The 22,833-nt window shown below is 42.8% G+C and overlaps 1 protein-coding gene across 10 annotated transcripts in view; it reads right to left on the bottom strand.

The window, feature by feature from the left end:
• PLA1A (phospholipase A1 member A) overlaps positions 1–22,833 on the bottom strand; it is a 46,348-nt gene that overhangs the window by 16,074 nt on the left and 7,441 nt on the right. For 2 of the 10 annotated variants that reach the window (XR_014023006.1, XM_081301741.1), the window contains exons 2-10: positions 17,769–17,822; positions 15,961–16,162; positions 14,035–14,212; positions 13,470–13,578; positions 12,610–12,711; positions 9,634–9,723; positions 7,633–7,800; positions 6,031–6,120; positions 536–648 (exon numbers count right to left, since the gene is read on the bottom strand). Coding sequence is in view for 9 of the 10 variants with exons in the window: in XM_081301741.1 (XP_081157867.1) it covers positions 536–648; positions 6,031–6,120; positions 7,633–7,800; positions 9,634–9,723; positions 12,610–12,711; positions 13,470–13,578; positions 14,035–14,212; positions 15,961–16,162; positions 17,769–17,822 (1,106 nt within the window). In the remaining variant the exon portion in view is untranslated. The other 8 variants (XM_081301739.1, XM_081301734.1, XM_081301737.1 and 5 more) reach the window with 6 other exon arrangements.

The following is a 22,833-nucleotide window of genomic DNA, read 5'->3' as shown; positions in this document are numbered from 1 at the left end:
GTGATTCTAAGACACAGCCAGGAATGTGCATCATTGACATCACTCTGCCACTGTTGACCGATCTACAGTGTTCTGGAGAGGTGAGGCAAACACCCTTCTAGAAATACCATGACCTTGAATTGATCCAATAGAAAGTACTCAGCCCACTGACTGAGCTGCCAAAATCCTGGATGCTCCCCAAACTCTGGCCAACCTTCCCTGGGCTAGTGACTGAGGCCTTCCTGAGCACTGTTTCCTATTAGGGACCTGATTCCTATGTTCTAACCACCTGTTGGGACATCCCATTACTGCTGCCTGCTTGCCTTGTCATCTACCCTATGCTTGGACCTGTACTAATCCCACACTAACCCGTACTAACCTGGGACATTTCCCCAGAATGCGTCTATGGGTCAGTCTACATAAGTGCTGCACCAGCCAGGTCATCTAGGTCCAACTGTTGGCAATCTCAGCCTGACCTGGGATGTTTGGAGTGTGTACACTTGGAAAATGTAAAGGCAACTCCTGAGGAGAGGGGTCAGCCACGTGGGACACTTACGTACATGGTGATCTTGACTGAGGAGGTGACATTGCTGCTAACAAAGGTGATCTTGATGCTTGTGTCCTTTCTTCTTGGCTCCTGCAAGTAAAACTCCACGAGGCTGTGATGCACTAGGAAACCAAAGCACAGCAGAAACTAAGGCAGAAGGCAGAGATGCAATGTTTGGAAAGCCCCCAAAAGTGGCAGAGCAGTTGGGAATCTCAGTTCTACTTCTTAGTAGCTGTGTACCCCACAGCAGATCCAGATCCCAAGACATCTCAAATATAAATTGGGAATAGTAAAATAGATGTCCCACAGGTCAGAGTGAGAAGTAAGCAAATTAATACATATAAAATTATTAGGACAGTGTCTGTACCTAGGAAGGATTCAGTGTCAGTTTTATTACCTGTAGAACTAGAATGTCTCACTCTCCCTTATTTGGTGTCTTTATCATGGTTATGTAATCTTGAACCCAAAAGAATCTAGCATTTACTGTTATGGTTAGAATGTTGGTTTCCCCTCCAAAGTCACATTTGAACTTAACTCTCAACACAACAGTATGAAGAGGTGGGGACTTTTGAGAAGTGATTAAGTCATGAGAACAGATTCCTCAAGAGTAGTTCAGTGAGCTGAGCCTGGTGGCACACACCTGTAATCCAGATATTCAGGAGGCTGAGGCAGGAGGATTCCAAGTTCAAGGCCATCCAGGGGAACTTAGTGGGACCCTATCTCAAAAACTAACAAATAAAAATTTAAAAAGAAAGACTGGGAATGTAATGGTAAGTGCCTGTGGGTTCAATTACCAGTATTAAAAAAAAAAAAGACCTCAGTGGAACTAGTCAGGGCCCTTTGCTCCAAACTGCCTTTTTGCCATATGAAGAATGACAGTGACGCAGCAACAGGTGCCATCCTGGAAGCAAAGAGAACAGACTTCATAGGTGCCAAATGCCAACACCTTCATCTTGGACCTCCCAGTCTCTAGACTATGAAAAAATAAATTTACATTCTTTATAAATTAGCCAGTCTCTGATTTTTGTTATAGGAGCACAAATAGACTAAGACATATGCTAAATAATTCACTCCTAAAAGACAGTAGTGATCCTCCCCCTCCCAAACACAGTGTCAGAGAACCAAGCTATGTGTATAAGAGAAGGATATTCCCCTCCCTGTGGCAGCTGGTCACCTGTGTGGCATCTTGACCCTCCCTTGGGCAGCACAGATGCTGGTACTCTCAAAGAGGGTGTTGTTGACACAGACTGGGCAAGCAGCCTGGCAGACGGTGATACCCCCAGGGTTATCATCCCTCTAGCAAGAAAAGGTAAGGAAGATTACAACTCCCCTAATGCACCATCCTTTTCTTATCAAGTAGTAGGTGCACCTGGTAGCATTTTGCAGTAACTTTGTTCTCAGAAAATTTTCCCAGGCTCCTTGGGTGATGGGAACATGGTTAAAGATGCACTCCTCACCTCTCCCCTATCTGTACTTTTACTTTTTCACTTGCTTCATTTCCTGGTGGTGGTGAGGGGCATTCAAGGGATATAGGTGAACTCAGTACTAAGTTGGAGGAGTGCTGTGATCCTTCTGGGCCCAACAGGATTAGTAACAGAGCTCACTGGCAAGCACCAAGATGCCAGAAACTCATGAGAAATGCTTGTACGCTCCTCCCTCCACAGGGGGAAAACACCAAAGGCCATGTCTTATATCTCTCCCTCCCAGTTGTTTACTATGGGATGTTGATTGTTATGGGGATAAACAAAGTCTGAACTGGAGTGGATACCTGTGAGCCTGACTTATGAAAGCTTTAGAAATTTAATTTTCTGGGATGAGTTTGACTTATGATATCACATCTTCCTTTGCTAACAGATATGATTGATCGAGAAATTTTCTTAAGATTCTGCCTGTCTTTTCTTTACATGGTTCTGGAAAATCCAAGAAACCCAGGCCTAAGGTTGAATGGATGAGAACTGGTAGTAAGATCAAATCTACATGGGAGTAGGACATAGGTAGCAGCATGCAGTAAGCCCTGACTGGCTGGTTGGGAGTTCTGGATCCAAGGCCAGACGTGCTTTTCATAGGCTGTTGGCACCTGACCTAAGCCACTGAACCTTGCTGTGTCTTGGTTCCCTCAACTATAAGCAGTAATCCCAACATCACCAATAGGACATGGTGAGGATCCGATGAGGTAATGGAGAGAAGGCACTGTGTGAAAAACTGTTCTATAAAGCAAAAGTAATATTGTTTAAAAATATTATTTATAGAAAATCTTCTGCTCATACTGGCACATGCTTGGCAGAAATCAAGGGTGATCACTGTCCTCATGGGCAGTGCTGAGGTGAAGGCGGACCAAGGGTGCTGGCATGGGAGCCCAATGCCATGAAGGCCTGGGAGTGGCTGGATAGCTGTGAGCTGGCAGCTGGGCCCCACTGAGCATTCTTAGATAGGTTTGCTCATGCCTGGTCCTGGAGGAGAGACCTGCTTCCATCCTCAGAATCAGAGACTTACAATACACAGGTGAGCAGGTGTTCATGTTGGCTTGCTCTCTTCTGTGCCTCTCTGTGGTTTTTGAACATACAGGGCCATGTTTCTTGGTAGAAGGAGGAGGTCTCACAACAAACATGAATAGAAAAATCAGGAGTCTGTGAATCTATCTTAGCAGGGACCTTAAAATGCTTTTAACCTTCAAGAGTCCCAGGGTCAAAAACATATATTGGAGAAAAGATAGTCTCAATAGTCACAAATGGTGCTGGAAAAACTGGAGATTCATATGCAACAAAATGAGATTAAGCCCCTATCTCTCACCATGCACAAAACTCAAAGTGGATCAAGGACCTAAGAATTAAACCAGAGACTCTGTACCAAGTAGAAGAAAAAGTAGGCCCAAATCTCCATTATGTCAGATTAGGACTTGACTTCCTTAATAAGACTCCTATAGCACAAGAATTAAAATCAAGAATCAATAAATGGGATGGATTCAAACTAAAAAGCTTCTTCTTAGCAAAAGAAACAATCAATCAGTGAACTGAATAGAGAGCCTGAAGAATGGGAGCAAATTTTTACCACATGCATGTCAGATAGAGCACTAATCTCTAGGATATATAATGAACTCAAAAATCTTAGCACCAAAAAAACCAAATAATTCAATCAATAAATGGGCCAAGGCACTTCTCAGAAGATGATATACAATCAATTAACAAATATATGAAAAAACGTTCAGTATCTCTAGCAATTAGAGAAATGCAAATCAAAACTACTCTAAGATTTCATCTTACTCCAGTCAGAATGACAGCTATTAAGAATACAAACAACAGTAAGTGTTGGCAAGAATGTGGGGAAAAGGGCACTCTCTTACATTGCTGGTGGGACTGCAAATTGGTGCAACCAAACCGTAAAGCAGTATGGAGATTCCTTGGAAAACTTGGAATAGAACCACCATTTGACTCAGCTATCCCAACCCTCAATTTATACCCAAAGGGCTTAAAAACAGCATACTTAAGGGACACAGCCACATCAATGTTTATAGCAGCACAATTCACAATAGCTAAACTGTGGATCCAACCTAAATACCCTTCAGTAGATGAATGGATAAAGAAAATGTGGTATACGTACACAATGGAATATTACTCAGTGTTAAAAGAGAATAAAATCATGGCATTTTCAGGTAAATGAATGGAGATTGAGAATATAATGCTAAGTGAAGTAACCAATCCCCAAAAAACAAATGCTGAATGTCTTCTCTAATATAAGGATGCTGATTCATAATGGGGATGGTGGGGAGCATGGGAGGAATAGATAGAGCAAAGAGGATGGAGGGGAAGGAGGGGACATGGGGGTAGAAAAGATGGTGGAATGAGACAGCCATCGTTACCCTAAGTACATGTATGCAAACTCAAATGGTGTGACTCTACTTAGTGTTCAACCAGAGACATGAAAATTTGTGCTCTATTTGTGTAATATGAATTGAATTGCATTCTGCTGTCATATGTAACAAATTGGAATAAATAAAATTTAAAAATTAAAAAAAAAAGAGTCCCAGGCTCTCCTGCAGCTGTGTTCCTAGCTGTGCAGACAGGGTGGAGCCAATTCAGGTTACTGCCATATGCCAGGGGGCGGAATCAGAAGCCAGGACATCTGGCTGACAGCCATGCCTCCACCTTGAGACCCCACCTCCTCCCTCAGCCTGTGGGAGAAGTGACCACGGAGTGGAAACAGAGGCCAGCATGGAGGAAGGAGCTGCACGGAAAGGACATAGGTTTGGGAGTCAAAATATCTGAGGTTGATGCTGATTTTTTTCACCCAACTATGTACCATGGGCATGTTGCTTGGTCCCTTAGAGCTTCCCTTTCCTCACCCACTTCTCTCAGAGTTGGGCTGGCCAATGACTGACACGCATAGAAAGCCCACTGTTGACTCTGCAACCTACTCTGACCCTGAGAGATGTGGACAGGAATTCTCTCTGGCCTGAAGGTAGCAACACCTCCATCTGTTCTTCTCTCAAATTCTCTAAGGAAAGGAAAGGACATGCTTCTTTATTTGGTTCCAATCACTGTGACAGAGACTTCCCTTATACTATTTTGTTTTATCCTCACAATTGATTCTTGCAAGTAGGTACTGTTATTGTTCCCATTTTCCACATAAGAAGTCCAGAAAGCTTAAGTAAATTGTTCCTGATCATACAGCCGATAAGTGGAGAAGCTGAGATTCAAATCCAGGTCTTGTGTGACCAGAGTCTGAGCTCTGGGCTCCATATCACATTGCACTAGGCCTTCCAGTAACTGGAAGAAATAGTCACAAAGACCCCTCCACTAACTCCAACACAAGCTAATCAGAAAACCAGTTAAAATGATGGACACATAATGTATCATCCAAACCAGCACAATTGTGTCCTGTACACATCACAAAGCAGTCAGGAAGACCTCAAGACAACACACATAAACCAGGAAGTACAGTGAAGACATAAATAGCATGGGGAAGAAGGAACTACATTGTCCTAAGACAGGCTTTCATGTTTTACATCTTTCACGATCACGGGCATTTTAGCTTCGAAGAAATGCAGTGAAAGCAACTATGGACCATTTGAATGTGTCTGTAAAGGGGAAGGCGGGCGGAGGGTGCATTACCCAGGACCCTCATCCAGTAGGGCTGCCGGGTGGGAGACATATACAGTGTTCATCAAGGAGGGGGAAGGAAATGTGTAGGAAGGAAGGACCCAGAAGTGTGAGCAAATACTGCTCTAGAGAGACCCAACCCCCAGAGCAAATCTGGGTGAGAGGAGAAAAGAGGATCAGTACATGAACGATAGAATATCCCAAGACCTCATCTGTGGAAGTGTGGACTGGCCTCATTCTTACAGTCTGGTTCCATCTAAGACCAGGAACTGCTCCTCCCAGCATATCTTTGCCCCAGTCCTTCGCCTCCCAACTGGGCTCCAACACTGGGCTGGATACAATCCAGGTTGGAGTCCTGGACTCTTCCAAAAGGCACATTGACACAGCATGCATTTTCTCCCTACTCACCACAGTAGGGGGCCGTGGGCGTTGTCAGGAGGTAGACTTTCACTTCCTTGGGAAGCGGCTCTATCTTGATACCACTTTGGTCTCCTAGCCCTGGAAATTAAGAAGCAAAGAGGAGGCCATTTCAGGAGAAATGGAGAAGCTGAGATTCAAATCCAGGTCTTGTGTGACCAGAGTCTGAGCTCTGGGCTCAGCACCCAGCCAAATACAAATTAATTTGCATACCCAGAAACAGACAGCTACACTGTGTACTCATTCCAGGTGCTGGGAATTGAACCCAGGGCCTTGCACCTATTAGACAAACACCCTACCACGGAGCTGCACCTCCAACCCTTTAAAAAAATTTTATATTGAGACAGTATCTCTCTAAGTTGCCCAAACTGATCTCAAACTCCTGGTCCTCCTCCATCAGTCTCCTGAGATGCTGGTTTTACAGCTATGTGCCACCATGCCTGGCTATATGACCCATTCTCAATAGATAATTATAAGAAATTTAAAATTATGTCTTTTCCTTGCAAATCAGTCTACATGACAGTTTAATGGCATTTGTATCCTGTGCAGCAAAAACAGTGCAAGGGAAATATTGGACCTGGAGACTGCAGATGGCATTCAGGGAGAGGGTGATCAGGGCAGAGAATAGAGTTAGGGCAAAGGCCCACATAATGAGGAAATGTGCTATACCCTTGGAAGTACACATGGTTAGCATCTCTAAGGTGTTCAGTGCAAGGGAAAGTGGAGAGAGAGCTGAGGCTGGGCAGTCAATGGGAAGTGGCTGTTACATCGACTGGTCCATCACATCTGGGGACAATGCAGACACATATCCACTGAGCCTGAAATAGTGTTGGCTTGTTTTGTTATGGTAAGATACCCTTCCTCTAACATTTTATCAAGCAGGTATCCACTTCATTTGTATAAGCAATGTTAGGCTGCTGCAGTTTGGAGTGGTGGGAGGTGGAAGAGTGTGGAATGGGGGAGGAGTATTTCTACTACTCAGGAGTTTTTCATCCTGGATAACCCCAGGATATCTGCAGCAATAGTCTACACAGGCAAGTTAGAGGACAGATCCATCAGCCTTCTCTCCCAGACTGGCCTGGATCATTCAGGAACATGCCCAAGTGGCCCAGCTGTTAGTCAATTCCTTCCACACTGGCCATCACAGTGGCCATCACAATGTCGCACCTCTGAAGTAGGCACATGTGCCACTTTGGAGTTTCCCCAGAACACACTAATTAAGGGGCTGTGAAGAGCTAGAGATGGCCAACCTAGTAAGAAGGACTTATAGAAGTATCTGTCAGAGAAGGGCAGGGGCTCCGCATTGTGCCAATGTTTCTAGAGAGTGTCCTGAGGCTGGGCGTCCAGATGAGAGGGGCTGTCGGTGCAGAGGGAGTGTGGCAGCAGGGAGCAGGAGAGCTGGTGAGAGGCAGAACACAGAGGGCCAGCTGCTATCTTCTGTGAGAACAGGCTAACACCTCTTGGGTTAATTTTTCTTTCCCTCAGTTGGATAGGTCTTTCAACCACTGGAACTTAGAAGGTAAAGAGGTGACAACTGGCAGGATGTGAACTTTCCCCACATTGTCAAAGCGAGTCCAAAGGGTGACATTTTACCTATCCTTGGACAGGAAAGCAGAAAAGGGTTAAAGCAATCCACACAGTTTCCGGCAAGGAAGTCCTGGTAGCTGGCACAAGGAAAGGCCATCAATGGACAGGAATTCTCCAGGGCACTGATGTAGAGGTGCACAGCCCTCATGTGATCACAGATCAGATAACTGTAACCTGAACCGGAGGGAAAAAACAGCCAAGTTTTCAGTCAAGACAAATGGAAATTCCCTTCATGCTGCTTACTGTAACTCTACCAAATTTCATATTCGAGAAGGCTATAAATACATAGGATGTCCCCTGTCTCACATTCTTAAGTATTAATGGACATGGTTACCACTTTCTCCCTTTTCCCTTTCCTGAGTTATATAGGCTTAATCTACAGTGGAAATTGCTTGACTTCAGAGCTATTCTTCTGTGATCATGCAAACTCTCCTTTATAAGATGGGAAGATGCCGACTCTACTTCTGGACATGATTGGCTGCCTTCTTCATCACCAACCACACAGCCAATTTTTTACAACTTCATTCTACCTAACCCAGCAGTGAGGCAATCATGATCAGTTGTCTCTGAAGCTGAAGTGCTGACACTTGACTGGCCAAATGACTGATGCAATCAGTCTGCCAAGTTCCCCAATTTACTAAAAGCTTGGTTCTATTGTTGTTATTGCTACCCTATTTAAAAGTGTGCAACAACTCCCATTGGCTGGATTGGCTGGGGCTAAGGTAAATAGTAAGCTACAACCCCAGGCAGGCTTCTTGGGTCTTTAGCCGCCCCCCATCCTTTGGGACCCTCTTTGTGGGACTGGTAATCAGGATGGAACTTCGAGCTGACTTTCTTTTCCCCTGAGATTGAGACACCCAAACCACAACCAAGTTCCTTCCTTCATTAACAGGGAGCTGAGGCAGAGACAAACCATACCTTTCTCAAAATTTGTATGAAGAAGAAATGAAAAGTGGTTCATTAAAATGCTTCTGAAATTTTCCAACACCATTGAAACCAAACTAGGCCACCTGATCAAAATAACTGAAATTACTCAATAAACTGTCAAAAAGAAGCATATTTTTAGAAAACTACTAAATTTGGTAAAGCAGATTAGTGATTATTCAATAAAATTGTCAAAGGTATCCTTAAAGTGTTAAGAATATAGTGAAGCCGGAAAATAAAAATAGAAATCAGCATTTAAAACTTCTATATGAAGTGTCAATATATTAGTCATGGTCATACAAAGAATATGACTAAACAGTCCTTAATGCTTAGCTTTTGACAAATTTAATATTTTTAAATAAATAATGCTATGAAGAATATATATTCAAAAAGAACATTCCAGAAGAATGTATGTAGAATAGAAGAAATGTATATTGATTGCATGTGTTCAAGAAGATCATTTTAGCACTCCTGTAATCCCAGTAGCTTGGGAGGCTGAGGCAGGAAGATTGCAAGTTCAAAAGCAACCTCAGCAACTTAGCAAGGCATTGTCTCAAAATAAAAAATAAAAAGGGGTGGGGATGTGGCTTAGTGATTAAGTGCTTCTGGGTACAAAGAAGAAGGAAGAGGAGGAGGAGGAGATCTTGAAGATAATTTTAGAAAACAGTTAAGTTTCTTATATTTGGTGAAGTGGTCATGCAGTGAATGGATTCCTGGGCTAACTAGCTTTGGGCCCATTGGCTTGTTTCTGCCACAGCCCCACTCTGCAGAGAATGCAGCTTGTGTGGGCTTTGCCACAAATCAGGGCACAAGGAAGAATAAGAAGTGATTGGCTTGAGTGATGTGAAGTTGGGTCAGGGCCTAAGTTAAGTGGGGAGGGCAGCTTCCAAAATCAGGCTGAAAATTTGTCTGAAATTCAGGTCTCCAAAGATTCTTGGTAAGTGCAGAGTGAGGCACTATAGGACTCAGCAAAGGGTATTGTCAGAAAACCCTCAGTGGCCCTCACTGGTCAATTCAGTGTGAAGACCAACGTTGGTCTCCAGCTTGTGCGGCAGGCAAACACCAATGCTCTGGCTTTCTGACCTGCATGAATGAACGTGGGACAGCCAGGCTGGTCCTGGCCTCCGTTGACGAAGTAGTCCACATGTCCAACAGGAATCCGAATGCCCAAATCTGAAAGAGGCAGAATCCCATTACCTTCTTACTTCAGGAACATATCTTCCGGGACCCACAGTAGGGTCCACTGGCAGCAGTGCCTGAATTCTGGCCTTAGGAGCCCACCCTGTCTGTGTCCACCTCACTCCAAAGAGCTCCAAGACTTTGTAAGACGAGTCATGCTGAACCAAAGAAGAATCAATGTATAAGATACCCATACTCGCCTGTAATCCCAGCAGCTCAGGAGGCTGAAGCAGGAGGACCATGAGTTTAAAGCCAGCCTCAGCAACTCAGTGAGGCCCTAAGCAAATCAGTGAGATCTTATCTCAAAATAAAAAATAAAAAGGGCTGAGGATGTGGCTCAGAAGTTAAGTGCGCCTGGGCTCAGTTCTCAATACCAAAACAAAGAAAGAAGCAACAACAACAAAAAAATGGTACCTGCATTCACCAAATAAAATCAAGAAAATACTCCTCAATCAAGTTTGTATTATAAAAAATATTATAAACTTAGTAAATTTCCTAGTTTCTGTTTTCCTTCAAGCAATACTTCAGATAAATAAGTTTTGGGCCACATTTCCACAGTCTCCCGCAAAACATACTTTTGTGCTTTCTTCACTGAGTGGAAATATGATGTGACTACAAAGAGCTGAGTTTAAGAGAGACTCTAGTCTTCCTCTTTCACTGGGGCTATCTCCTAGGCCCTCCCATATAGCACATCTGACCCCTCTCCCAACCCCAGGCTGGGTTAGCCCAACCACCAGGGACCCTGATTTTCTCCTTCAGGTCATCTGTCACTGTTGTAAGAAACAGTGAATTATTTGTTTTATGACATCTACCCAAGGGTTAAGCAGAGACACAGAAATCACCCTTAATCCCGGCCTTACCCTCACTTCCCACACCCAGCCCATTAGAGTGTGGTCAGCTCTATCTCAGAGTATATTTAGAAATATATTCTGAATCTTTCTCCTACTGCCATCACCTTGGCTCAAGTCTCCAACCTCTCACCCAGACAACCCCTGCAATTGCCCTGTCCTGGGCCTCTGGGCCTCTCTTAGTACCCTCCTGTACTTGGTTCCCTGTATAGAAGCTGCAGTCTCTTAAAGAAATCCAAGTCACTGCCCTATTCTCAGGGATCTTAGAACCAAAGGGAAGCTCCTTGCAGAGTCCAGCCTAGACTGTTCCCTCTTGTCCAACACACTCAACACCTCCTCCTCCTTCTCTGCCCTCTAACCATATGGTACCCTTTTTTTTGTCTCTAGAACAAACCTGTGTCCAGGCCTGCATTTCACTTCTAGCTGGAGGGATCCTCTGTACCTGGAATGCTCTTCTCCCAGCCTTCCCAGGGCTGACTTGTTCTCATCCACTAAGATCTACCCCACCTCTTCTTGAGCAGATGTTCTCCAAGAATCCTATGGAGCAGATCCCCTACCTGTCACCCCCAACCCTCACTGCTTCTTCATTATAATAATCAAAATGTGTAATCATCTCATTTGTTTCCTTGGATGTAAGATCCACAATGGCAGGTCTTTTGCGTGACATTTCTCTGCTGGGTCCTTACCACCTACCACATTCCCTGGCTCATAGTGAGTGCCTAATAGTTATTGAGTGAATAAATAGATAAGTGCCTGATCCCGAAGCCTATGAGTTCTGAGTGGGCAGGGACCTTGTCTAAGCCTTGTTCACTGCTGTATTCTCAGTACTGGTTACATAGCTCAGTAAAGATGGATTGAATAAATGGAATGAATTTTTTTCAATCCAATCAGGAACTTTGAAGGGCCTAAGACCTATCTCAGGTAACTGGAGACCTAATAAGTCATCTGGTTAGCCAAATTAGGGGCATAAAGGACTTGTGTTATTAATGAACAAGGTTAATTCACTTGACAGAGGCAGACAGAGTGCCATGGGCTTTGGTTTCCCCTCTGGGCAGTGAAGGTGTGAACGAGGCTACATGGGCTTCTTCCAGAATCACTAGTCTGTGGGTCTTGGATGCTAGAGAAGGCTTGTGACCACAGAGAATGAGACATCTCCTTCAAATTTACCAAGTTCATAATATTATTTCATGCAAACTTGATTGAGGAGTATTTCTTGATTTTATTTGGTGAATATGGGTACCATTTTTTTTTTGTATCTTTGTTTGTTTTTGGTACTGAGGATTGAACCCAGGGGCTCTCAACCTCTGAGCCACATCCGCAACCCTTTTTATTTTTTGAGACAAGATCTCACTTGACTGAAAACTCTTTTGGTCAGGCCAGATGTTATTTCTCCTTGCTTCAATGACACTGAGTACAGTGCTTGGCACAGACTCTGGGCATTTTCTATCAAGTAGAAATGAGGAAGACTGTCCACCTTGCTTCCCAGTTGATCAGAAGGGCTTAATTTGGATATAATGGATTGAGAGTTGGGGGGTCTTTCCTGTGTCTGTCACCATTGGCAGGGGGCTTCTCATTCTCCATTGCACTGAGGATTGGGCTTGTTCACAGAGGAGAAGGGGAGTCCAGATGGGGAGAGGAATCTCCCCATCCCCAGGGACCAGACACAATCACCCTGAAAAAGCAGCATAGCTTTCCCATAAGTCAGTTGGGCAGCAACGTCCTCCCCAATCCCTTCTCAGTACAAAGTCTGGTTTTGAATCAGAGAGAGGGACTCCCAAACAAGTGAGTTTCATCCATAAATGAAAATCCTACGTGTATTGGCTGCTAAAAAGAAAACCAGCTGTCTCAGTGGTCACAGAACGACTCCCGAAAGAGACTTTGAAGATCATTCTCGTAATGACTGTACAGCAGAAGCCCTGAGAGATACAGGGCCATACCACTAGGTGCCAACCTCCTGGCTTCTGCCTTGTGCTTACTCCCTCTCCCCAGACACGTCACACACGCAAGTATCCCCCACCCCCATCCTGCTCACTGTCGCTGTCTGTGTGGATGGCTTCCACAAAGAGGGCATCTCCAGCATCCAAGCGCTCCTCCAGACTGGCTCTGGTGTACTCTGGTCCAGCGGGGTCTAAGCCTGCAAGAACAGATAGCTATTAGGAGCTCCCTTTCCTCTCAGCTGTAGGAACTGCAATGGGACCACCATACGCCTTCCTGGATACCCCTCCAGTTCAGATCATGGAGTGCTCCAGCAAAGACCAAGGTTTGGGAGAACTAACTCAGGACCACCTCACTCAAGAAACCCCACTCACTGTTGTCTCTCTTGTGGTAACCTTCAATGACCCAGTTTTTCTGGCTCTAAAATGAGTTTGATAATACCAACCATTTGGCAATGGCTAATGTGCTCATATTAACCTTCAGGGGCAACTAGTTCTCACCCCATTGGGGCCTCACTGGAAGAGTATGTGGAACATGACTCAGAATTATCCCACCAAAGAGCCAGGAAGTTGGGGTATTTACCACATCGCCCTAGTCCGTTATTGTTTGAGAATGGCTCCTGAAGCATAAAGTCCCCCTCCCACATTTGAAGGTATGTAGCAAAACTGAAGGTGATTCCCACAGTGGGCCAAGGAGATAAGGGATTTTACAGCTCGTTTTATAGATCTAGACACTGGGGCTCAGAAGTACACAGCCTCTGATACTAATATTAGAGACCATGCAATAGTAATGATAGCATTTTATGTAAAACAACTACAATAAATAAATGTTAGTGGTAATAGATGACTCAATCATATAATGGCTCAATATACCACTCTGCCTACCTCAAAAGAGGCATGTCCAGGGCAATTCCTTTCTATCTCTGAACCCTGGGAGGATGGTCAGGGAAAATGTTACCTGTGATCCGTCCCAACTGGCCTTTGTAGAAATGTCCCACCATGCCCCCAACATGGGCCCCCAGGCTAACTCCAATGATGTGGATAGAAGACTTTGATACACCCAGCGCCTGGAATGGGCATTGACAGTGAATTTGTTTTGGATCACAACAACTTTTCCCATAGACTTCAGAGGCTGAGTGCCCTGGGCAAGACACACCCACCACCCATGATTTGGAGAAAAGGGCAGACCTCTCATCCATCAATCACTTTTCCTCTTCCCTTCCCTGACAATCCCCTCACTTCAAAGTGTGTGACTAATGACCAGGACATCCCCTATTAAGGAGCCACTAAATTCCAGGCAACCTGCACTGCCCATCTACTACTCCTTTTACAGAGGAGGAGCAGGAGCCTCGGCCAGGTTCAACACCAAGTGACTAACTCGAGATTTGATCTAAAGACCAACAAGCCCTGAAGGGCTCTGCTTCTGCCCTGAGCCCCCTTAACAGGTGATTTTTTTTTTCTCTTTGTGCCCTGTCTCTCCTCTGTAAGTAGCCCCAAATCACCCTGAGCTCTTTTGCACCTACCAAGAGTTTACTGAGGAAACGGGAAATCTCCAGGCTCAGCTTAACCACATTTTCCACAGCCGAGTAGTAGACACCTGTAGATCCGTAAACCCAGTCCACAGCGATCACGTTTGCATCTACTGCATTCAGAAGGGCTCTAATGAATGTATTAATCCAGGAAGGCTTTTTTCCTAAAGCCCTAGACATGGGGACAAAAAGGAGAGGAAAATGACCTGCCAAGCTGATACCCATTGTCATGGAAGCCTCTGTTAATCCCAACCCAGAGAAGAAGTCAAAACTAGAAAGTAGGTATAAGGGGGAATTTATCATGCAGTGCTTTGGACACAGGGAGGACATGATCCCAAAGTTGCCAAGCCTCCTGCCAACAGAGGAGGCTTTGTGTAAATTATACCTGGGTGCCTTATGGTCCAGGTAGTTGCAGCCTCAAGCCAGGGCTCAGAGCTCAAGCTGAATTTTAACCCATCTACTTTCAATCAGGCACATTTGTGCAATGCTAAACTACATAAACCACACGCACTGCCTAACTCCTGTTTGTGTTATTTGTGGAAAAGATGACTTTGTACCCTAAACTTTATATTTGTGACCTTAATTCTTATTCTAGAATATAGGCTCTTTCCTTGAGGATATTTTCATTCATTCATTCACTCATCCACTCATTCAACAAACTTTTGTTGCGTACCTATGGGCCAGGTAGTATGTTATATGTTTTCTAAGAGATAAAAAAAAAATAAGATATAGTCCCTGTTTTTCTGAAACTTAAGGTATAATGAAACTTCTATAGAAACAGAGTGATGGAAATTTTTTCAGAAATCTTTCCCAATAGATTGGGATCAGAAATAAAGTTTTTGAAATAACCTCCACTATAGGAACAATCTGAGCATGCTCATGTGGGCAGAGGAGTGCAGATTGGATTGTGCCATGGAAAGGGGTTTGGGGGGACATAGAAGCAGACAGACAACTGGCCTGATGAGCTCTCCAGCTCTCTTAGCCATCCCTGCATTGGAAGCACAGGCTCAGCCTTGGATAGTGACTGAGTGTGAGGCTTGCCTGAGGACAGACTTTGGAACAAGAGTGAGGAGGGAATGTCTAGGAATTATGTGGCTGGGAATCCAGGGATCCAGGAGGTGGAGAGGACAGGAATCAGGAAGTGGTGATCCTCTGTGCCTACTCTTCATCAGATACCCTCAACTTGAGTGGTTCTACAGTGCTACTATTCCACCACAGTCTCTCCTTTGTTCCTCTTGGGAACCTTTCTGTTCTTGGTCTTGTCTTGGACTTCGGGTGAAAGTTGTTGGAAGGAAGGAGTGATTGAATTGAGACTCGGTGACTATATGCTATGACAAACTTTGGACCGTAGGATATCAGAACTTGTAGAAGAGATGTGTTGTAACTCCTGAGAAACACTAAACTTTGGGTATGATGGAAGTACCCATAAATAGAAGTTTCTCAGGTCACAAAACCAGGGAAAAAGTGAAAAAAAGGAAATAAAACCCGACGTAAAAACACCATGCCATCACCCCTTGGTAACTTCACAAAGCCTGTGACCTTACTGTCTGAGATGAATCATGTCACACAGCCCACACTTCAGGGGTAATAGCATGATGTTTTCACTCAGGAACCACTGAGATGTCCCTACAACTTCTTTAATTCAGATGTGGAAACTGAAGTTCTGTGTATGGAGTGACTTGTCAAGGTCACACATATATGTACTGTTTGTGAGTATGCATGTCCATATTCATGACTCACAAGAATGAAGGACACAGGGGTGTGAGTGTTGATGAGATGTCTTCCAAAACAGCAGGGCTTGAGAGATGGATCATGTGATGGTCAGTAAATCCTCCCCTTGCTCCCCACTAAATTCCTGTGGCACTATGTCCCCTTCATAGTTCTCAGTTGAAGAGATCCTACTGGCTGGTTAGCTCCCACCTGAATCCGTGAATAATTAGTTTGGTTCCCAGACTGGCATTGAACCCAGAGTCTTGGATGTCACTGCTTTCTTCCAGTAGCTGCCCACAGCTAGGATCTGAAGGTGCAAAGAGGAGAAACTGCACTTTGAGATTGGTGCCTCGGAGGAGGTTGGCATTCTGGAAATCAGTGCACTTTGGCTGTGGGGTAAGAGGTACATCCCCTGGAGGAAAACAAAACAGAACAAGAACATCCAGAGTAAGGTCATCTATTTTTAGAGGAAAGAATGGGGAAAGAACGATGTTCTTGGAAGGAAGAAAGAAACAGGGGCTTTCAGGCATGCTGTTTATTATAAGTCAGCTAGGACAAGAATCACTTAGTGATTAAAACCTGCATTAATTCTGTTACCAAAATCTGTGAATATTTTTCATGCCTAAGAATGAAATACTAGAGAAGATTATGAATATTGCTCAATTAGAGGAGGTTAAAGCCCACATTGAAATGGCTATCAGGGGCTGAACAGAGTTCTTATGTGGAAGTTCTAACCACTGATAATTTAGAATATGACTAAATTTGGAGAAAGGGTGTTTACAAAGGTAATTCAGTTAAAATGAGGTCAGTATGGTGGTCCTTAATCCAATAGAACCAGAGTCCTTATAAGAAAAGGAAATTTGGACAGCAACAGAGAAAAGATGATGTGAAGAAGCAGAGGAAGAAGACGGCCATCTGGAAGCCATAGAGAGGCCTGGGAAATGTTCTTTTCTTGCAGCCCTCAGAGGGAACCCACCCTGCCAACACCTTGATCTCAGACTTCCAGCCTCCAGAACTGTGAGACACAAAGTTTTTGTTGTTTAAGTTACCCTAGCCTGTGGCACGTTGTTATGGCCACCCCACCAAAGTAAAACAATTTTCTAAAAAGAGCCCTCAACACACCAAACAAGCCATTGCCCTGGGGACTAGGCTCATCCTGCTCTAACTGCCCATCCTGGAGGGTTTCAAATGCCCTACCCACACATAACCACTTCTTGTCCTTACGTGGAGTCCAGAGAAATTCTAGAACCTCCCAGCACCCAGCCATTGGCTGCTAGCCAACTGACAGAGAACAGCTTTAACAAGCTACACCTACTCAGCAGCACCTTACAATACACACCATTAAACTGGCTATTTTATGGCCAAGGTCATTGAAGGGTCTTTTACAATATCAGCTTCCTTTCAGGAAGTTGAAAATCTGGTCCATGGTCAATACCAGGCATCCCACACCCATGTCCCTTTTTGTGATGCAGGGGAGTGGTCCCTGACTTCCACACCGCCAACAAGGAGAGCTTGGCAGGAGCAGTAGGGTGCACACTGACCTAAGTACACAGCACAATCATGTGCTGTTGGCAGCTTCCTAGCTGCACTGTCACAGAACAAAGTGATTCCCAGAATCAGTGGTTCCAAGAAAAGTCCAGATGGCAGATTTTATTCTGTGCAGGCCCCTCCACAGAGGAAGACAGAAATTTTAGATTCTGCAGCGATTATCTGCTGTCAGAGGTAACTGGGGACACAGACACAACACAGGATCTGGGATGAACTAGAATGTGGTGTCACGAGTGGATTGCGGGATCCTCAGTCCTCAGAGAATATACCTCACACAGCAAGGCCTTATGGAGCTTCAGCCCATCACTGCTTCTGAGCCCCAGATCTTGTCCCTAATTTCCTGACAAAGCCTTTCTGAGCAGCCAGCTCTTAGACACTCCTGGATCCAAGCCCACTCTGGGTGCAGCTCTCCTACTTCACCCCTGAGCTCCTCAGCCTGCAATCTACACATGAAAGAGAAAGATGCTCACCTGTACTCTTCATCTGCTTTCCCCAGTGTTTGGCTTTTAGATGAAAGGATTCTGCTGAAACATGAGATTTAATCTACTTAAGTTAGTAAATCTACTCTATTGGTCATATAGAAAAATCTGCATCCATACAGCAAAATTGAGTCCTTTTAGATGAGCATAACATGTCACAAGGCAGTACTATGGTTTGATATAATTTGGGTGTCCCCCAAAGTTTTCTATGTGAAGTCTTGGTCCCCAAGGTGGTAGTATTAGGAGGTACAGTAGATCTGTAAGAGGTGGGGCCTAATGAGCGGTCCTTAGGTCTTTGGGGATATGCTTTCAAAGGGGACTGTGGGGCCTTGAACTCCTCTTCTTTCTTTCTCAACTCCTGGCTTGAGATGTAACATTTTGCTCCAACACACACCCATCACGATGAGCCACCCAAACCAGAGGCCAAATCAAAAGGGCCTCCTTATCTTAGACTTGAACCTCCAAAACCATAAACTAAATAAGCCTTCTTCCTCTTTTTCCCACCCCTCCCTTCATGTGTGTGTGTGTATTTGTGTATGTGTGTGTGTATGTGTTACTAGGGATTGAACCCAGGGGATGTTGCTCTACCTCTGAGCTATAGCCCCAGGCCTTTTTTATTTTTGAGACTAGGTCTCTTCTTTTTTAATTTTTGGCGGTGCTAGGGGTTGAACCCAGGGCTTTGTGCATGCAAGGCAAGCACTCCAGCAACTGAACTATATCTCTATCTCTCTTTTCTCTTTTTAAAGTGAGTTGCCTAGAGCATTTCATTATAGTAACTCTATTCTAATACAGCAAGCCTCAACAATCATCAAATAATCAATATCATCCAGACAATATCATCTAAATAAAATGTAATAGAAAGAGAAATCAATACCAAAAGTTATTTAAAAGTACATTTGTTAAATGTTAAAATATATCTGTGAAATGTTGAAAAAAAATACTGTTCTAAGTAATGTGTGGGTTGAAGAAAAATCACGATGGAAGGTAAAGAATGTTAAAAACTAAATGACAAGAAAAACAATACAGATAAAAATTTGTGTAAGGCAGCTAACACAGCTCTTAGGGTGTTAAAATGGTTTATTGGAAAGCCATTATCTGAGGCAGTACTAGAGCCTGAGTGCCTACCTGAGTAAACCAAAAACCCAACAAATGGAGAACACCACGCCAGGGGGAAAATGAAACTTAAGCACTACCGATCTGAAGTGGCCAACTAATCTATAGCTAGGGACTTTAATGCTACCACTTCATTTTTCTTTCTTTATGGTACTCAGGGATGCTCTCCCACTGAGCTATGTCCCCAGCCCTTTTAATTTTTTATTTTGAGACAGGTCTTTTTAAGTTGCTGAGACTGGGCTCCAATTTGCGATCTTCTTGCCTCAGCCTCCTGAGCCACTGGGATTACAAATTGCCACAGCACCTGGCTCCAATCCACATTAATCACACAAGTATTTTTTTTTTTTTTTTTGCCTTGCTCCACATGTATCTCTTAAAAGTTTTTCCTTCATGCCTCTTTGGTGAAGTCCTGGACCAATTGTGGTCAGAAGCTAATTCATGAATCATTGTTGGCCTCTAATAAACTTCGAAAAGCAAATTTTAAGTGCCTAAGTTTATCTTTTAACAGGGGAAATATATAACCTTAAATTAAAATGTTACAGTGAAAAAGGGAAAGATTTAGATTAGACAATTTACTCTCTTAACTCAGAAAAGAACAGTGCATCAACTCCAAATAAAATATAGGGAAAGAAATATAAATATGGTAGTTGAAATATAGAAAACAGTGCAACCCAAGCAACACCATCAGCAACTGTCACTGTGATTTTGTAGGCCAAGCTTCTTGGATATGTCTTGATTCTTCCCTTCCTCTCACTGTTGCGGGAAACAGACCCATCAAGAATTAACCAGAAGCACTCGGAGAGAACTCCAAACTTTATTTACATGGGCGTCCCAGAGAATACAAATTCTGAGCCCTGATCCACAGTTTCTCCCTATATATATGTTATTTGGCATCATCTTAGATGCCATCCTCTCATTGGGGCTTTTTTCCTCATTTTAAAAGTGTTCCTAATCTATGAGGCTGCAGGCCTTGGGCCAGGTCTCTAACAGAAAGCATGCTTACAGACACAGATAAGAAGAACCAGCTGTTTTCACAGGCATCTGTTAAACCTCTAGCCTTAAAGCTTGGTACAGGGGCTGGGGTTGTAGCTCAGTGGTAGAGTGTTTGCCTCTCGTGGGGAAGGCACTGAGTTCAATCCTTAGCACCACATAAAAATAAAGGTGTTGTGTCCATCTACAACTAAAAATAATTTTTTAAAAATATTTTTTAAAAGCCTGGTACAGGTATGTTTACATTTCAAGAGGGAGAAGTGGAACTCCCAGGGTAGTTATATATAATCCAAAAGATAGGGACCCCTGAGGTTCCTGAAGAAAGGCTGAGAGAGAGGAAAAGAACTGACCCTCTCCCCAGGCACTGGTTTCTTACTATAATATTTTTATAATTTCATGTTACAACACAAATGCTAAGTAAATCCTGTTGACTCTACCAGTGGAATCATATGTTCAATTTTCAACCATATTCACCATCTACTTGCACAACAATCATCACCTTCTAATCTACTATGGAATTTGCTAATTTGCTATACTTACTGTTTACTGACTGCCTGCCCACATTACATTATACTTTCAAACAAGGCAGGGATTTTTTTTAAATCCATTTTGTTCACGCCACTGCTTAGAATAGTGTCTGCCACACACAATAAACTCCCAAGAGCTATTTTTTTGAAAAGAATGTTAAACTAGATGTACTTTTGATAAAACAGAATAAGGAAAAAGGAGAAGGAAGTCACAAGTAAACAATATCAGAGAAAAAAGGGTATATAAATATAGACATGGTCAATGTTATTTAAATCATAAAAGAACATGTTTGTACCCAACCAAAAATGGAAAATATGACTATTTTCTTAGAAGAGTGTAATTTCCTAGATAAGCACAACTTACCAAAACTCAGTCAAGAAAGAAAAAACAGAAAATCAAATGCAAAGCTATAACATAAGGAAATGAAGCAGTCATTTTAAATACATCTATCAAAAACCTCTAACAGGGGCTGGGGTTGTGGCTCAGTGGTACAGCACTTGCCTAGCATGTGTGTGAGGCCCTGGGTTCGATTCTCAGCACCACATAAACCTAAATAAAAAATAAATGAACCATTGTGTCCATCTACAACTAAAAATATTTTTAAAAAAAACAACAAAAACCTCTAACAGGCCAGCTTTACAAAGGAGTTCTACCAACCCTGAAAAATTTAATTTATACATGTTGTTCCAGAGAAGAGAAAACAGAAGACAGAGCTGGGCACAGTGGCACATGCCTGTAATCCCAGCAGCTTTGGAGGCTGAGACAGGAGGATGGCTAGTTCAAAGCCAGTCTCAGCAATTTAGTGAGACCCTAAGCAACTCAGCAAGACCCTGTATCTGAATATAATATAAAAAAGGGCTAGGGATGTGGCTCAGTGGTTAAGTGCTCCTGGATTCAATCCCTAGTACCAAAAAAATAAAAATAAAAATAAGAGACAGAATTGCAACTCATTATGTAAGAATAATAAAAATATTAAAAATAAATAAATAAGAAGAATATTTAAATTAAAATATTTAAACTACATAAAATATGATCAAACCTAAATCCATCAAGGATAACAAGATCAAAAAGCACACACACAAAAAAAATTCATGGCCAAGCAGAGTTTAATCCAAGGAATAAAATAATTGTATAATATTATAAAATATATAAATATATATATAAACATAATTAATAATTAATATAAAACCATATGCTCATCTCAACAGAAGCAATTCAATTTAGCACTGAAAACAAATAAAAATGCTTTCCATCACTGTTTCTGTTTGAACATCGTACTTTGGTCCTCGTCCTTGCCAGGAAAATGACATTAAAATGGAATAAGGTTATAGAATTTGACAGGGGAGAGAAAAAAATTGCCAATACTTGAAGATGGTCAAACTGTCGATCATTCAAGAGTAGAGAACGTGACATAGTGGATCCTGCTTGGACATCCCCACCCGCATCTCCCCAACCCCTGCTCCAAACTTAAGAACAATGACAGCTGAAGCTCAAAAGACAGGAAAAAGGTCTTTGATTCTTGCTCTTGGGTTCTGTTACATATCTTTTATGGAATGGTTTTGTTGTTGTGTTGTTTTCTTCTTTAGTTCATTTATATGTGAATTATATTAATACATTGTGAAGGGTTTTATAGCCAGGCACAGGGGTGCACTACTGTAATCCCAGTGACTTTTAGAGAGACTGAAATAGGAGGATCACAAGTTTAAGGCCACACCGGGCAACTCAGCAACCCTGTCCCAAAATAAAAAAATTAAAGGGGCTAGAGATGTAGCTCAGTGGTAGCCTACCACTGGGTTCAATTATCAGTACTGAAAAAAAATTCCTTTTGTTCCTTGGATTAAAACTTGCTTGTCCATGATGGTTTTTTGTATTCTTCTTTTTATGATCCAATTTTCTAATTCAGTTTTTAAATATATGTTATTTTATCATTAGGCCTGTCTTTATTTCATAATTTCTTATGTATGTATGCTCAGCATGCTTATTTTAAATTCTACAGTAGGGTAAACCCTATAAAGTCCCCTCTAGCCCTATAGGAGTTCTGACTCTTCTCATTTGGAAAATTCCTACTCTCAAAAAAAAGAAAAGAAAAGAAAAAGTCTACATCATAGGTTTTTAAAAAACTTATTTCATCTGGAAATGAAAAAAATTTTCAAGGTCACATAAAAGGAGTCAATACTCTAATACTTAGCACAGAAGTAAGATAAACTTAAAATATTTAAGTATAGCCAGAAACCATGGCACACACCTGTAATCCCAGCTACTCAGGAGACAAGGCAGGAGAATCAGAAGTTCAAAGTAGAAAGTACACAGGCTTGAGGTACCATTACGTGGGAGAGTGCATGATTAGCATGTGCAAGGCTCCAAGTTCAATCCCAAAACCAAATAAACAAAACATGAAAGTGCAGTTTAAAAGTACAGGCAATAC

The sequence above is a fragment of the Spermophilus citellus genome (assembly GCF_964194105.1).
Source record: "Spermophilus citellus genome assembly, chromosome: 7".
In the NCBI taxonomy this organism is placed as follows: Eukaryota; Metazoa; Chordata; class Mammalia; order Rodentia; family Sciuridae; genus Spermophilus; species Spermophilus citellus.
Note: the sequence above shows the minus strand (reverse complement) of the source record. Positions and strands in the feature narration are given on the sequence as shown.